At 31.4% G+C, this 18,290-nt stretch overlaps 1 protein-coding gene across 1 annotated transcript in view; it reads left to right on the top strand.

Annotated features, from left to right (window-relative positions):
• The window catches only part of LOC127712127 (G-protein coupled receptor 161-like), a 30,047-nt gene extending 12,774 nt beyond the window's left edge, over nt 1-17,273 (top strand). Inside the window, exons 2-3 of the mRNA XM_052218391.1 lie at nt 826-902; nt 12,047-17,273. Of these exons, the coding sequence (XP_052074351.1) occupies nt 12,384-13,673 (1,290 nt within the window). The 5' untranslated portion in view covers nt 826-902; nt 12,047-12,383 and the 3' untranslated portion in view covers nt 13,674-17,273. The remainder of the gene's footprint in view (nt 1-825; nt 903-12,046) is intronic.
• The last annotated feature ends 1,017 nt before the right edge of the window (nt 17,274-18,290 follow it).

Here is an 18,290-nt window from a genome sequence, read left to right as displayed (position 1 = left end):
GGCTTATTTCTGATTCTGTCAAAATGTTTCTGGAATTTCGTGTACAATGTATAATGTATTCAATAAGTAAACAGAGAGTAAAAAGAAATATGTTTATATTCATAGTCCAAGACCATTTTTGAATTTCCATCATATATAAACGAAATGAGATGAAAATACATATCGTCTCAATAATTATAGAAATTTAAATAAATAAATGATATACAGCAAACTCAATCTATTTCGATTTAAACGTGCATTATATCTGAATAAGAGGCGATGTCGGGGTAAACGTCAGTGAGACAGCAACCAAACTACACAAACAATAAATAAAACATCCAGAAGTCAACACCCTCTCTTCCACAAGAGCAGGTGTCCTTAAAGAAATAAGCTGGAGGATCGTCCTGTGTCTAAAAAAATGTAAATACACTTAACAGAGACTATCAAAAATAGATCTGATCTGCCATCAACGTCCAACGAGATTTTGTGTACATTTCTATTTAAAATTGTGGATTTCAATATGTCTTTCAAAAATCCCATGAATTGTATAAGCGGATACGGCTTTAATAATTATGATATTGATATGAAGCATATAACTGAAATTAATGTTTAAAACATAATAACTGTCAACAGTATGGTGATTAATATCAACTTAAGGATACCGACTTTCTTAGAAGAAATTATTGCGCACCCTTGTAGTTTTCCAATCGACTGATCGGTTCGTTAATGTCGAATCACAGCCCATCAGCTGATGAAGTAAAGAAAATCTATAACTACTGCCGCATAAGCTAGAGCCTGTCAATATAACTGAAAGTTGTAATCAGTTTTACTATAATTCATTTGTAGTGGCGATGTTGGTTTCACTAGAGAAAGGATTGTAGAGTAATACATATCAGGGATATGCTAGTTCATTGAATTGGAAGGTAAGAATTTAAATTCATTTTATTTTTGTAAACTGTTTTTGTTATAACTGGTAATTTTTACCAACTTAAATTATGGTACAATTTAGAAATAATTTGTATAAATGATATTGTCAAAGCAACTATACATTTAGTGTAGTGTTTGTTATGTATCAATGCAAAATACATAGTATACACAACCACAGTCTAGTTGGCATTTTATTCGAAACTCGCGTATATTGTTACAAACCTGCAATTATATCTATGCAAACTTTTATTAAACAAAATATTGCATGTAATTTTAAGAAACTTTTTGGGTCGACGCTGTCGCCTTACAAGAAATAAAAGTTGTTGTTGGGTTGCTGTCTAATTTATTGAAAGCCGGCATTCTTGTATTCATAGATAATATGCATTTGTCATGATCACTTCTGGATTATATGATCATTTGAAATCTGACTCTTAGCAGTTATACGATTATAAGTACAGACTTTTGACCAGTTATGACTATTTGATATCCATTAGTACATACATTAAGTGAACTACTTATTTTATTCTGCTCATTGATACCGCGAAAAGCAATGTTAACCTTTTGGACGAGTGAGCGGAGCGAAGGAGCCAATAGTTTTTACATTACTTCGAGACTTTAACAATATCTTTACGCATAAAATCAATCATCTGTTTATAGTACTATATCTGGTCTTTCCCCCTCCAGGAGACAGTTTTACATTTGGAATATTTAAATATTTTAAATCTTGAATCGAAATATGGGTCATTGTTTATGATTGCAATAACAGATTTATTGATTGTTCTTTGCTTAACGTCCTGTGGCAAATATTTCATGCATATTCAGGAGATTGATATTGAAGGCATTTGAAAAAATTGTAATATTACTTCAGGACATATCTTAAAGCATAACATCATCTTTTTGCCGTAAGGAAATGTTAGGCGCTGATAAATGAAAAATATTTCCTGTCAACATAATCTTCAAAGTGATTTCGACATTGTAATTTCGATTAGAATATTTTGTAGCGTAAAGGAAAAAAGAATGAAGATTGAAATTTGTATTTTGTATTTTGTTAAATACTCATATTAAAAAAATCGTTAAACTAGAAAAGAAACGTCAATTTATCACCATGTTTGTACTTACACGAGCAACACGACGGGTTCCACTCGGGGAGCATGATCTCCTTACCCTTTCGGAGCACATGGGATCACCCTCGGTTTTTGCAGTGATTTGTGTTGCTCAGTATTTAATTTTCCTTGTTGTGTTTTGTGTACTGCTGTTTGTCTTTTGGTCGTTTTTCGATTTTTGCTATGGCGTTTTCAGTTTGCTTTCGACTTATGAGTTTGAATATCCCATTGGTATCTTCGCCTCTTTTATCGCCCTTTACATATGCATGAAATGTTTGCCACTGGACGGTTACCAAACAACAACAATCAATCAATATAAACACGAAGCAACACAGTTTGTATCGTCTAGCTTTCTACTGGAATTTGAAAAAAAAACTAAATGATGTGATGTACACCATTGAAACGAGTAGCAAGTAAAAGTAATGTGTAATTTTAGAAACATGATACATCACACTCCTCAAATACACGTTGTTTGCATTGTATTCTTACCAGTACATCGATCATTTAACGAAACAAATACCACATAATAAAAATGACACTCCAAGATCCAAAAGAGATCAACTATTTAATGTTAATAATACACAAAAAAAAATAACGACGAATTGAGTCATTTCTTGTTCATATGCAAAATATTGGCATGAAAACAATCACACTCATGTACATTCTTACAGATTACCAAATGTACATGGACTTTTTTCTCGTAAAGAAATTAATACATATTAGTTCAAAGATTTCCAGATGATTTAATAGTGATGGTGTTCAGTGTTAATCCACATGGATTTTTAACAACTACACTTTTTTATTTAAAAAAAAGGAGATAGAACATACTTCTTCAACATCTAGCTTGGCCCATTTAATATGTTTTCCAATATCGAGGTAAAAAAAGAAATTCCAATCAGATTAAAAAGAAATGTTCTATTGCACGGAATCTTGGAAGCAATTACAAAACAAATGGAATTTTAACACAGTTTTACTTTAAATGAACGATCTCAACCTAATTGAATTGAGTTTAAACTTAGTTTTCTTTTCATTAAAAGCTTTCAGCATCACAAAACTATAGCTAGAACAATAGAATTAAGATCGTTTACGGATACAGGTCATTCGATCGTCTAATTTGATTAAGGACTTTCGAGGTTATTGACATTCATAAGAGTTCCAGAAACGACAGGTGCCCCCAGGAGACAATTGTTATTAGATTTTCAGCAATTCATATGGTTGCAGAACATATTGACCTCGTTAATTTCATTTGAGAACAACCAGACTGAAATCGCCAAAAGAAAGTAATTATTGTAAAAAGTACGAAACGTATTAAACAAATGTTTAATATTCATCCGAGCTAAACTTAAAGTAAAATAGTACTTTATATGTAATGTAATAAAAAAAAAATCAAAGGTATGACCAATAAGTGACCAGTGCGAAAAATTTCACTTTTTTGTATTCAAGGGGAATAGATTTTACTTTCAATTTTCTTTCATTTGCTTTCAGAAAAATTCTGTATAAAACACTAGCTTTTTGAAGTTGCAGTTTAATGTGCTTTTTTATTTTGAAACTATTAAAACTAACTCCTAAAGGAATTTTTTATTTGCAAACTGTTTTAAAGTATATATTTACATTAAATTTCTTAATTATATTTTATACGCTGATTTACTATCGGAAGTAGTATAGCATAATAAATCATCCTTCAGTCACCCAGAGATGTTATTTCTTTTTTTTTCACATAATGATGGTGTATATACAATTGACATATATTATATCACTGTCAATTTTGTTAGAGCATTATGCAGTTTGTAACTACAATATCAGCATAGAACTAAATTATTCATAGGTTGCAGAAAATAAACCTGTCTTTTTTTTTATTATATTACTGCATGAACAGAAAACCATATTGATTGAACGTTTTAACTATATGCGCCATTAATGCACAATGTACTATATGATAGGAGATCCAGTCATTAACTTTTATGTTGTTACTTCACAGTGATTCTGTCATGAAAATTAGTATTTATATACCTATGCACGATTTATATATATATATATATATATATATGAGTTATATATATATGAGTTGTCCTGGTTTAATGCCTATAACAAAGGTATCATCTCCCGATATATGAAAGCTGGTTTTAATCAGCTGAAAGTCGAATAGGGACTAGGCGGTATTGCGCAATGCTACACAGGGTTGCCACGCGTACGTAAGTAAGTGGAAAAAGACAATTTCTAGCCCAAGGTTAATTGGAAGAAACTATTCTAACACATTGTTTGGTAGATTTTCTAGGCCAATATATATTCATTATCAAAAGTTCTACACAGGTCTAAAATCTATTTTACACTATTAAGTAATATTGAAAAGCAACATAAATAAATGCTTTGTAGTATACTTATATTTATACACTGTGAAGTGCAGCCACTGATATCAGAATGTAGGACGGCATTATTTCATATTAAGTACTTTGATCTTGCTTTCCGTTACAACGAGCATTCTTTGATACGGTATAGTTAAATATTGTTTTGTTTTTATTGTTCTTTTATTATATGTAGTAACACAGTTATTATAAAGAGTGCAGTACTTTTTTGTACTAATTTTTCCTTTTCTTTTATGTTCATTATAACATTCCATTGATCGAGATTAAAAAATGTTGGAGGATTGAGATTTGAAAAATCAAGTTTAACCCTGCCATATATATTTTACTGTGTCTGTCCCTCGTCTGTCCCTCGTCAGTGGTTGTCTCTTGTCAAACTTTATTGTATGATTGGGTGTTAATGGTAGTTCTCTGAAATAATTTCTGTGTAATTATTGTGCAAACCTTTTTCGAATAGGGGCGGTTTAATGCTTGGCATATTGTATAGACACCTGTGTATATGGTGAGACTGTATGTTGATTTCTTGGTAATTTTCGTTGGATTGGGTCTCATCGACGCTTAGGCCACATCTCATTGAAGTTCACTACACATCTCAGTGACGCTTATGCCACATCTCATTGACGCTTACGCCACATCTCATTGACGTTTGCTCCACATCTCATTGACGTTTTACTCCACATCTCATTTACGCTTTCCCCACATCTCATTGACGCCTACGCCACATCTCATTGACACTTACTCAACATCTCATCGACGTTCACTGGACCACATTTCATTTTATTCATTAATAAAATACGATTCACCGAGTGAACATTTGAATGAAAACATGAAGATCTCTATACAGTTAAGTAATGTTATAGTTGACACTGGACTTTTATCCGACAATCTATCCATGAATATGCTATTAACAAACTATCTTTCAATTGAATCCATCCTGACATGAATGGCACGGTCATGGGAACCTATGTCTGATATCTGTTTTATTCGATCTCATTAAATATTGATAGTTTACATTAAGTAGAAGTTATCATTGATTAAAGCTAGCTATATTTTCTATGTATTTCCCTAACAACTTTATAACATGAATCAGTATTGATTGGTCTGTACATACATATGATCAGGCCAAAAAAAAACTGCTTGTATTTAGGGTTTCCCTATACCTATCCTTTTTATTCCTTTATTTCCTTCCCTAAAGTATTCATTGGTATATTGGAAGTGATTCGTGACAAAATTGCAGGTGGTCCCCATTTACTCAATTAAGGTAAAAAAGTGCCCTAAATTTCTAAATGAGGAAACCCTAACACACATATTTGCTTGGCCTATATAGCTAAAATCTACCAATGACGATAAATGCAATTTAGCACGATTGAAGATAAACAAATTTGCTTTTGTATTTCAAAGAAACAAATTTGTTTTTTTAAACGAAGTAGCATATAAGATTTCATCTTATTTTCTTCATAAAATCGTTTTCATTTTCAAGTGCAAACATGCATACGTAGAAAACGCCTTTGCATGGTTTTTTTTCTGGAAGAAATGAATCTAAGTTAATATATGACGTTTCAAGTTAGAATTTATTTGGGAAGTGGGAAAGGGGGTGGGGATTCAATACATTTGCATTGGACTGTGAGTTCTTGTTCTTTGTTGAACGTTAACTGTGACTTTGAGCTGAGACAAGAAACACCAACAATGAAGATATTAATTTTCACGCTTTGAGTTTCATATATGGCCAGTTTGTGCTGATGTTGTTTAATTGGCATCAAGTCAACGGATGAATTAATTGCAATAAAGTCTAAAACAGCGCTATATCGTAGTAGCTGGTTATCAAATTATTAATATAAGAAAAATATCATAGTATTACTATCACAATTAGAGGATGTAATGTTCTCTTTTAAATTATGAAGAAGTTTTTTGCTAAATAATAGATAATTATAAGCCCGCCTACGAGTGCGAGATTTTTTCGCTGTGTTGTAGACCCATTAGTGGCCTTGAGCTGTTTTCTGCTCTTTAGTCGGGTTCTTGTCTCTTTGACACATTCCCCGTTGCCATTCTCAATTTTATTCTCCTTATTCCTTTGTAAGGACTTGAAATAAATATTTCAATAAAATGAAAAAATGATGTTTTATGGTCAATGGTGGCCACATGTTTTATTCAAACAAAAAATGTAAAAAAAAAAATAACAAATAACAAACAAAAAACGATATAATACCCCCCCTTTCCTGCCTTTCCCCCTAAAAAGACTACACTCAAAAAATAAAACACACAAACACACTCACAAAAACAATAAACAAAACAAAAATAAGAAAACTTTGCAGTCAAATCAAAACCAAACCAATGAACGTACATTCATTGTTATCGGTCGATATTGTTTTACTTCAAGGCATTTTCATTTCGACTAAGCCAAATGGATTAAAAAGCAATTTTGTTATCATGCGGGGATCATTATTGATTTGTGAAACTAGGTTAGAGAAAATTTACAATCATAACCTTACTCGCGTTAACCAGTTTTTCTTGCAACCAATCAGATCAATTTGAATTTATTTGTGGCTATTTTAACTACTATTAAATACAGCTTTGCTCTTCGACTTTAAATCAAATTCAGCAAAGTTCAAATTGAAATGTTTGATTTTACACACCTGATATTTGTTACAGCATCTCTTGGTAATATAAAAATAGAATCGAACATTTGCTCTGCAAAAGGAGAAGCACGGTGTATTAAGTCATAACACAGTAAAATCAGAAGAAAAATAGCAAATCCTTCATTGGTGTTTCTTGTATCAGCTCAAAGTCACAGTTAACTTTCAACAAAGAACAAGTTAGAACTCACACTCCAATGCAAGTGTATTGAATTCCCCCCACTTGGTTAAGCGAATTGTTTGCTAGATATCGATCACGTTCTTAATCTTAAGATGCGTATTATTGGAACCGTAAAAAAACCATCCTGTTGTACGATAATGTTCCAGTGTATGACAAAATGAAACAAACGTTATTTTTAAATCTTCAATGAATTATAAATTTTAAAATGAACATTAGCTACATAAACAGTTCTTTCAAGTGAATAGATGAATGGCTCTAAATTCCACAAATTAATCAGTCTGGAAATATCTTTGGAGATGTGCTATATCATCAGACTTTAACTCGTTAATGTTTAATGTTTTTCCTTTCCTACCCACGATATATCTTTCCGAAGGCAATAAACAGTATATTCTCGGAAATTTAAAGCTGTAATAGAAGCTACAGTATGATATAAAAAATTGATGACAAAAACTTCTCAAGTCCAGTATAAAAAAATCGACCAATAAATCCCAAAGTAGTGGTTTTGTGTTTACTAAAACATAAATTTATAAAACCAATGACACTGACTGCTACGTGACTTGGTAAAGACTACAATAACGTGGAAATGGTGGGCTGGAACAGGTTTTTAGGCGCCAAAACTTTAAAACTAATAACTGTTATATGAAATTGTTTTGCACGTCTAGTCCAAAGTCAACAATGATTCTTTAATTCAAACAACTATTTAAATAAAAATAATATTCAATGTAAATTGATGAATTTAATAATAAATCTTTATGACCATTGTTTTGAGCTGTTTTATGCATTTAGTAAGAGAGGAAAGATAAGGGATAATTGATAAAGCACGTTAACATTATGACAAGCAGATTAAAGTTCTAAAGCAGAAAAGTAAACCAGCTGACATTTGGCATGAAAAAAAGGTCTACCTGTTTTGAGAACCTACTTCTTCGATTGATGTCTCTTCCTGAATATACATGAACTATTGACGTTATGCAATCTTAAACCAACCAGTTGGTGGAACTTTTTTCTTATATCGTTTTTCTAGGAAAAGAGCTTGATATCTGATGCCAAGGGACCGGTATAAAATTTTATCTGTCTATTTCTCTCTCTCTCTCTCTCTTTACATCATGTAATTTGTTTTTTAATGTACTTTGAGTACTTTAGTTTTCTGCGTAGTGGGCGTGTAACCCCCCTACCCCACTTGATCGCTCAAAAAATAACTATATCATGTTTTTCTCGATTAATATGATTTTTTAGCATAAAATCTTCCAAATTATTTTTCGCCTCTCTTCACTCGTTTACAAACGTAAAATCTGTTATAGAAGTCTCTGCATGTAAAGAGAAAGTATTACAAATCACTGAAATCAAGTGTCAAATAAATATATACATGCTGCTAGGCAGACGAATGGAAATGCTTGGCATCTGAATCAAAGTAATGAGTGTTTCTATTGTTAACCTCCATCAAGTTAATTGATTTATTGGATGTAATTAACTGGTAATAAAGGAATATAATTGTTCAGCAAGTACATGTATCATCTCGTTGCTGTATTGGCCAATATGAGAAAGACAAGGTGATGCACACACACACACATATATATATATAGTATCTTACAAAAACGAATGACTGCATTATATGTATCCGATAGAAAGTGACACAATTATTTGACTGAGTATGTTGTGTACAATGGATCAAAATAACATCAAACAATGTAAGCATTTTTTTCGTAATTTGGTTTACACATTTACTTAGTTATAAACAAAATTTTTAAATAAATTTTTTAAAGAATAGGTTAATGTTCAATTTTTTGTCGAGCTTCCGACATCTTTGGCATTTTCTTTTATGATGGAGAGATAAAGTATGAAGCAACATTTTGAAAATATATTTTCTTTTTATTATTATTATTTTACCGACAAAATGATTGATAGTGGAATTGTATACACAGTTTGGATTACATTTTTTAGACATAAATAATTTTGTTAGACCTTCAAAGAAAGTTATGAAACTTGGACAGAAGCTTTTTCAAGATCAGGAAATATACATAGCATGTTATGAAAGGAATCTAATTTATAATTTATTTCCTGTATTTTATCATTAAGTTGACTTAGATTCTGGCAGTTAACATAACACTTTCCAACTGACTGCAGTAACGCAGTATTATTGAAATGCTGCTTCTTTGACGAAAGGAATCCCAGTTTAAAGATTGTGGTACTTTTAAGCTCTTGTATATTTAGTTTTCTTTTTTTTTGGTCCTCCCGTATGCACCTATGTATGCATAAACTGTTTTCCAGTTTGATTATATATACAAAAATAGAAGCAAATAGAAAAAAAAGTAAATATTGCACTTTTTTCGTGTTTGCAGTTCTGTCTAAATTGTAAAAACAAATTTTCAGGAAATTCGCATAAGTTTTGTCAAATTATGTCAGCTTGTCCTAGATCTTAAAAACGGATAGTAGCTACGATTTTCATTAAAATTATTTTTCTAATCTATATGCCGGATTTTGTACAAAAGGTTTATTTAGAATGAATAAAACCATCACTGTTTACTTTCCAATTAGCATTTAGAAGCTTTTTAACGTTTTACACCTAAATTTAATTCTTGTCTATAGACAAAAATTCGATGTTAAGCCAACCCTTATTCATATGACCTATGTTGACCTTAACTCCGCAGTTCCCAATGCGCAATCGCAAGTTGTCCCTCGAAGGGAAAATGTCGAACAGAGGAATGTTATCGCGGAAATGGAACGTGTGTTTACAGTTTCTGCGAGAAAAAGAAACAGTTAAGAGGTGCAGACAAGTTATTGTAAATTGAAAATAAATAACGGCGATGAGATCGGTCATTAGAATCATTTACAAACACCCGTCACGCAGATAAAGTCATTATATAAGCAGTCGACATTACGACGGTTTGCGAAATGTAAAAAACATTTCTGAACTTTTCGAATCCAGATCACATGAAAATAAATCGCGACGTGTTCAAATCATTATTGTCCAGAATATTTTTTATAAATTTAAGAGCAGTGATCTCACAACTTAGAAGACATTAAAATCAACTTCTTACAATTTAATATTATTCTTTCGGTGTACCCTGCATGAAGGCCCCAATTCAATTCACAAACACGTGTATACGTTATCGGCATTGTTTTGTCATACAAATATAAAACAAGTGTATAATATCGCCATTGTTGGAGAACCTTGGGTTCGAATAATATGCAGGCATTTGGTATATTTTTTTGTTTACATAATTTGATAAATGGTTTCAAATATGTACGTTTAATCTAAAGAAATTGTCAAATACGTAAGAAAACAAAAGCACATGTTCATATTTATTTATATCTTGGTCATCTCACTCGCTGTGTCGGCAAAGTTCGGGAAGTAAACCCGATGCATAATTAATGAGATGAAAATGCACGCTACACGATATTAATTATCAATTATTAACACTTCTGTACTTTATATGAACATTCCACCGATCTTATTGTTAATTTAAAGTACATATCTTTGATTTTAGCAGCTTTAAAACTTGGTCATAATTTTGTCAAAATCGTAGCTACTATCCCTTTAAGTTTTACCAATAATGGTAACAGTACAGGACGTATATCTCACTATAGACAATCTACGTGATAATTTCTTAATCGATTTATCTTAAAGAAACTTCAATAGTTGTCTTTAACGTGGGAATACGTTTCTCGAAGAATGAAGGAGCGGCAAGGTGAAATTTATGAGGTTTGGAACTATATTTGTGTTACGAATGAACAGCAACAAAATACTTACATCAAACTATAAATGTAGAAAGAAATTTTAACCCTTACAAATATATGATTTATGATATCAAAAAACCTCGGCGAAACATTAAACATGTTAAATGTTATATAATATTGCTGACGCGGACTTATGCAAAAAACTAGCGTCATTCAATGCAATGTAACTGAAAATCAGTTGTGGTTATGAAAAAAGGAGATGTGGGGTAAACGTCAATAAAACAGCAACCAAACGAAAAAAAAAAAAAAAAAAAAAAATATCTGGAGGACTACATACAGTATTCAACAATAGACAGATGTCTATACAATATGTAAAGCTTTAAACCGTCCCGAATCTATAGAAACTTAACAGAAACACGTCTCCCTGACTTGATACAGGCACTTACAAATGCATTTGTGAGATTGCCCATTAAAGCATTCTGTAGTTCATGCATGTAGTTGGCTTGACTATTATTAATGAATCAATAATTGTGACAAAATCCATATCATTACTCATTTGGTAACTTTGTTGAAATAGATTATTTTTTTAATTTAGAATAAGGTTTTAAGACTCAAGTATTTTTGTTGCATTTTGTCTGAACGACTTTGTACACGATTGTATGAAATTATATGAATTGAATGCTATTTTTTTAAAAATTATTCAAAATGAAAGCAAGTTACCATTAGCATTTAATTCTAATATTTACAGATTTTTGAAATAAAAAATAGTTCACCTTTTTGAAACTGAAAGTAAAACTTTAAACACAAAACTTCGGCTGAAATTTTCTAGTGAGATGAAAAAATGTGATGGTCCCTTGTTTTCATTTCGTGTAGATTTTCGAGAGAAAAAAAAATCAATTCTATAATACAGCAACGTAAAACGATAACTCAAAGAGACGTTCAACTTAGTACACATGTATCAACAGCACTGTGTGACATCGCAATTTTTATACATGGCTTCATTAATTAAAGATGCTTAGTAGATATAATTATATTACAAAATTGCATTGAAGCTTCAGTAGTTACAAGTAATTTCCTTTTAACCCACAATGCGTAACTAAATTAATTATAAGTCCACTTTTATGTAACTACATCTCCTAATTAGTAATTATTAGCATGAATTTACTAATTGTTCTTTATCTGTTATAGGCTGAACTAGATGTTGGATTATTGTCAATATTGGATACCATTATTTCCTGGAACCAGCTGACAGGGTATTAATAATTACTAATACTTTGTGTGAGACATAACTCTGTATGGGACGTACAATATATTATTGAATTAGATTAGTTGAATTATGCTGCATTGTTCATCAGTGTCTGTACTAGACTGCAGGAAATCATTAGGAAACATTTATGAGGAAGCTCCACAGTGAAGGCGAAACATATGCACTACGGTTTAATGTTGATACAGATGATGAGAAGTCTACATACTGATTATATGAATTGTATGAATCAAGAAGGAATAGATTGTGGAATTAAATAAAATGAAGATGGAAAATATAAGTAATTGTACAGTAACAACCATAAATGAAAATGGCGGTTCGATTTGTTATGAAAGTGAGACTGAAACGTTGAACATGGTTAAAATGGCAATCGTTGCTTTGTTTCTTATTTTCATATTTCTGGCAAGCGTTATTGGAAACATTTTAGTATTTTTGGTGTTTTGCAAAAAACCAGCATTGTTGACAATTTCAAACCGATTTATATTGAATTTAACAATCTGTAATTCACTTAACACCATTGTTATTATGCCTTTCATGTTTGTGACAATGATTGCAGAGGTCTGGATGTTCGGATATATTTGGTGCAAAGCTACAGGATTCATTATGAATACTATTTTTGCAGCAAGTACGTTGACATTAGTGGCGATTTCAATAGATCGGTATTGCGCTGTAGCAACGCCTTTACATTATACTATGAAAATAACTAGAAAACGAGCAATGTTAATGACGATTTCTGTTTGGATAGTTGCTGTCGTTCTGTCGGTTCCACCACTGTTTGGATGGAACGAATATGTGTATCAGTCTGACAAAGCATCATGCACAGTGCTGTGGGCAACGCCTTCTAAATGGGACAAATTTTACACTTTGTTTCTTGTTTCTGTATCGTTTGCACTACCTTTAATAGTTATTTTATGGGGTTATATTATAATATTTAGAGCAGCCAGAAACAATAGTGAGAGGACAAGACGCAACAGCGTTATACCATCCAATCTGATTGAAGATATGTCGCAGATGCCCTTGAAAGACGACCGCAGACGCTATTGTGGCATATCACGGTCATGCAACATGCCTATTTTGCTTCGACGTCGTAGTTCTAGTTCCAGAACACTTCCGTTATTATGGAAACGTGACGAATGGAAAACTGCATTGACCAGTTTTCTCGTTGTTTTTACTTTTGTGATATGTTGGTTGCCATATTTTATCATTATCATACTTGAATCAGTGCTAAACAATCCAGAAAACATTCCAGCTGAAATCGAGACTGTGTCTATTTTACTAGCCATGTCTAGTTGTGCAATAAATCCACTTGTTTATGTGTTCAGGAACAAATCAGCCAGACAAGAACTTAAGTTTGCTTTAAAACTCCAACGCCGACAAGAATTTAATGAGTCTAGGCGAGGGAGCACATGTACCATGTTACGAGACGGCATCATCAGACAAGGGAGTACGGAATCGGATATAATTCTTGAGAAACCGTTACATTTGTCTGCTACAAACACAACTTTGACTTCTCTTATAAGCGAGAAAGAGCACACACAAAATCGCATGTAATTTGTATAAGAAACTAATTTATTTAAGGAATTCTAGTCAATCATATTCATTTTACAAATAGTCCGTCGTCTAAAAATATTTGCCACTTGACGTTAACCAAGTACACATCATTTTATCAATCCTATATATTTATTATTAATCATTTGTTAAAGGCCACTAGCATTATGTTGATCAAGTCCTTTTCACAGTCAAATTCCTTGCCGTATATTTCCTACACTGTAATAATACTTTATTAAAATAGCAATTATAAATCAAAACAGTAATCCTGATGCAAACCTATGTGTGCCTTTCCCAGTGTTGTGATCGTTTAAATTGTTCATCACAAGTGCATGTTTTTGTCACAAACCCTCCGACCAGGAAGAAATGTGTCCACAACATTTTTTTTCATGTTATGGGGTTGTTTTTATTAAGCTACGTTGTATACATATTGCTCATATTTTAAAATGACACTTTGTGTTTGCATTATTATAAATTTAAAGGGTGCAGAAATACAATATAAAAAATTCTCCCGATTCAAAATGAAATGAAATTTTTTCGGCTAGGGCTGTATAAGCAAGATAACGCTTTGAATGCACAAACCACTTTAAAAGATAAACACATGATATGATATTAAATCCGTATTTGTTTCAAATGACCATGCATGCATTCCAATCAAAACTCAAGGAGTAAGTTAAAATACGTTATACAAAACTATTATGATATTAGATGTATCAAATTTGAAGGATAGAGAAGTTACTTGAAAAATTGACCATTTACTGGTTTTAATTATTTACAGCTCTGTATTAAACAAAGGCAATTTAAATTTTCGAATTAACAGCCGAAGTTATTTCCTCATGTATAAGCTCATTATTTTTTCGAATCGGTTGTGGCTTCAACGATTTCTGAAACGGATTATAACAAGATATTACTAAGCATTCTGTTGTTCACCTATAATTTGAACTTCTGATGACAATGATTTTTTTTCTAAAAATAGAATATCACACAATTATATACCATAACGATCTAGTTCCAGATAGTGAATACAGAAATTATTCCATACATTTAATATCAAATGTTTTTTGTATTTGTTTAGTATCTATAATGTATAACAATCAAATTGTTGACCAATTTATAATCTACATATCTAATTTGATATTCAATTATTATTTTTATACTTTTTTACATCATCAGTTTTACAACCAATTGTTCGTCCATCATTAATTCATCGTTTTTTAGTAAACTTTCTATTATAGCAAATCCATTTGATAACACGGTTTATTCAAACTGTACTGTAAATTGTAAATAATTCAACTCTGTGCCCAAAACGATGAAAAAAAAAAGATGATACTGAATTTACCTCAAGTTTTTTTTCAATTATTCAAATATTTTAATTCGCTTTGGATTGGAATTTTCAGTTTTAAAAACGCCATTTGCTAGTATATATTGTACATTTGGGAATGTTTCAATTGTAAGGAGAAGTATCCATATTTCAGAACTGACATTTGCGGTAAATAGAAAGCTAGAAAACGAAAAATGTAATATTTTAAAGATATTATGCTTAGTTTAACATAGACAATCAGTCCCTTAACAAGTTTCTATTTTAACATAAAATATTTAGGATATTGGAAAACCATTTGACCTAAACGATTTTGAACACTGTTTTGATCATACTTGTACCATCTTGATGATGATTAAAATTTTGTGAACAATCAAATGATGCGACTAAGGTCATTGCTATAGAAAGTTTACCGTGTCTTAAAAATGGCTTTTTAGTAAAAAACAAAACAAAACAGTATTCAACAGTTAATCATAAGTAACCTAAATAAGAAAACACTGTATTTGGTGATAATTATTCCCCTTTCAATGTGTTTATAACGAGCTGTTTAAAAAAACAAAATTAGCCTGTTAATTCGTCGTTTCAGAATCTAAAGGGCTATGAGTATTTTTTTTGTTTGTAACCTAAATTGAAAATTCCTTCGTATCATTGGTTGAACTTTCTTTGCTTTGAATGTTTTTAACTAATCACAACGGTTTGGGAACGCTTTTAAAAATATTTCCCAGAATGCATTAGATTCTGAAAAGGCGACTCCAATAGCAGGGCGATAACGATATTTGCCGTTAAATCCGAATAATTCAGTCGTTAAATTCCGCTGATCTACGATAACTTCATTCGAATTCCTCGCAAGTAGAAGAGATCGATTACGGGGAGGGACTGAATTATTCGGGTTACCGTTTAATAGAAACGTAATACAGTTGAGGTTCCAATGTAAACAAAAGCCATTTTTAAGAATTGTTTATTCATTTTCATAGGATCACTCACTATTGTTTTAGAGGGTATTATTACAGAAAAAGTATTTTTTGCTGACTTGTGAAAGAAAGAAATCATTGCCTCATTCTCATGTTGGATCTCAGAGTGTTTTATAATCAAATTTAATAGTTGATCGTAAATGTATAATTTATACCGCTTTTTGTAAATCGGAATAGAATTAACGATTGGTAACGTAATATGTTTGTTTGCTTTACAACCGTTCGAAGATTTCAAAACTTTGAATTTTGAGAATAATTAAATTTTTAAATATTTTTTTTAGAATTGTAGCAGCTGATTTAAAGAATGAACAGCATTTTATTAATTTGTACTTTTAAAAGGAACCAAATTATGATTATTGCTACTAAACTCTAAATTGGAAAGTCCGGGACTATAATTAAACGTTTTTGTTTATCTGACTCTACTATATTGATCGTATCATTTGATACGCTGTCAGAGGCTGAACAAACAGTCTTGATATATGAACTGTTTCCGGTATTCTTGGAAGAAATTAATCATAATTGGATATTTTATTAATTAGGTAACGATAATATAAGAATAATTACATGCAATTAATAATTTTATCAGATCGCATCGGATATTTCCATATTGTATACACACGACATGTCTAAAATAAATATGAAGTATCCCTACTAACTAACTGAGATTAATAAGAACTGGAGAAGTCATTGTTTTGTAGAGTGCAGTGCATAATTCAGGATACGCACCGAAATGTTGTAATCGAAGCATAGCTTTAACATTTTTTTTTATGTCAACTAGTTTGAATAGATCGCAATGCATATAAATTTTGATGTTACATTTCACTTTTCGGATCTTTTTATGTCGAAAAAAATATTTTAACACAGGTATACTCCTATATTTGACGAAGTAATACTTGATATCGAGAATGTAGAGGTAATAGTGAACGCCGACGGCTTTTCAACAATCGAACTTACGTACATGTATGAAATTGCTAATTGAACTTATTATATAGTATTTCATGCATGATTATAAAAAACGGTGTTCATAATTGCATATGGGTTCCCGATAGCAGGTTATATAAGCATGTATATTGCATACACTATACTATCTATCAATAATATTCCGTGTTCTTATTCAGATTTACTTGATATATTTCAAAACTACGAAAGAAATATTATGTTGTTGTATTCCATTTAAAAGTTACACAATATTATGATATTTGTTAGCTTATGATATTATATACGTTGATTTGTGTTGCTTGTGATTAATGTAAAACGGGTGAAATTGATGATTTTTTTTCTTTTTTATCAAATAATAAATTATTTATATGTTTACCTTGACTTGTGTATTATATTCTTATATAGAATATTTGAAAAACTTCCAAAGCAAGAAAACAAACAAGACGCACACACGGAGACAAAAATCAACAAATATATAACAATATGAAAATTAATAAAAACAAAGAAATAACCAACAATACGCCATTATGGCATACTATTGAACACGTTTTGCTCAATGTAACCCGTAGTTTGTGGATAGCTCTTATAGGCAATTATACATCATCTCCTTATTTTATAACAAAGTGCATTTGTTGATGTGACAATTGTTCATACTTTCAATTGTCATATCCACAATCCAATCCTAGATTGTGATATCTTCGAATTAAACTTATCACTAAATTTGTACTTGCCATCAGCAGTACGACGATTGCCATATATGAAGGCTATGAAGCAAGATCTGCTTTCCCTTCAAGAGCATCTGAGATCACTCCCGGTATCTGACTGGAGTTGCGTTGCTTATTCATTAGTTTTCTGATAGTGTTCATAGTAGACAGCTATTTGCCGTGTTTCGTTTTTTTGCCATAGTTTTGCCGATTTACCTTCGACTTATGATTTTTGATTGTCCCTATGTTCTTTGCTTTGCAACGAATTGTAGGATGTGTAAGAGGAGTTCACATATTTAGTTAGAACTTTAAAATTACTTACCCCAACCAGATGGATGTAACAAAATGGAAGAAAATAACAAGTTGACAAAAAAAAAATCATTAATTGAAAAACGACAGACAAGACAAGGGCAACAAAGAAAAGAAAAGAAACAAACAGTTCTTAGGTGTAATATTAAAATTTTGTAAAGGTGGATACTATAATAGATTTTAGAGTCAAAACAATTATACAAAAGTTATCTGCCATCGCAATATAAACTTTCTGTGAGGACACAACGTAATACAACTGTTAACTTTTCAACCAAAGAAATCAAAGCTTTTAACTTTTCTGCACATGAATAGCGTTTCAAAATTCCCTTTACAATGAAGACCTAGAGCCTAAACCCGGAGAATCAACGATCATGTACTC

Source organism: Mytilus californianus, unplaced genomic scaffold, assembly GCF_021869535.1.
Source record: "Mytilus californianus isolate M0D057914Y unplaced genomic scaffold, xbMytCali1.0.p SCAF_8, whole genome shotgun sequence".
In the NCBI taxonomy this organism is placed as follows: Eukaryota; Metazoa; Mollusca; class Bivalvia; order Mytilida; family Mytilidae; genus Mytilus; species Mytilus californianus.
This window is presented reverse-complemented; position numbering and strand designations above follow the sequence as displayed.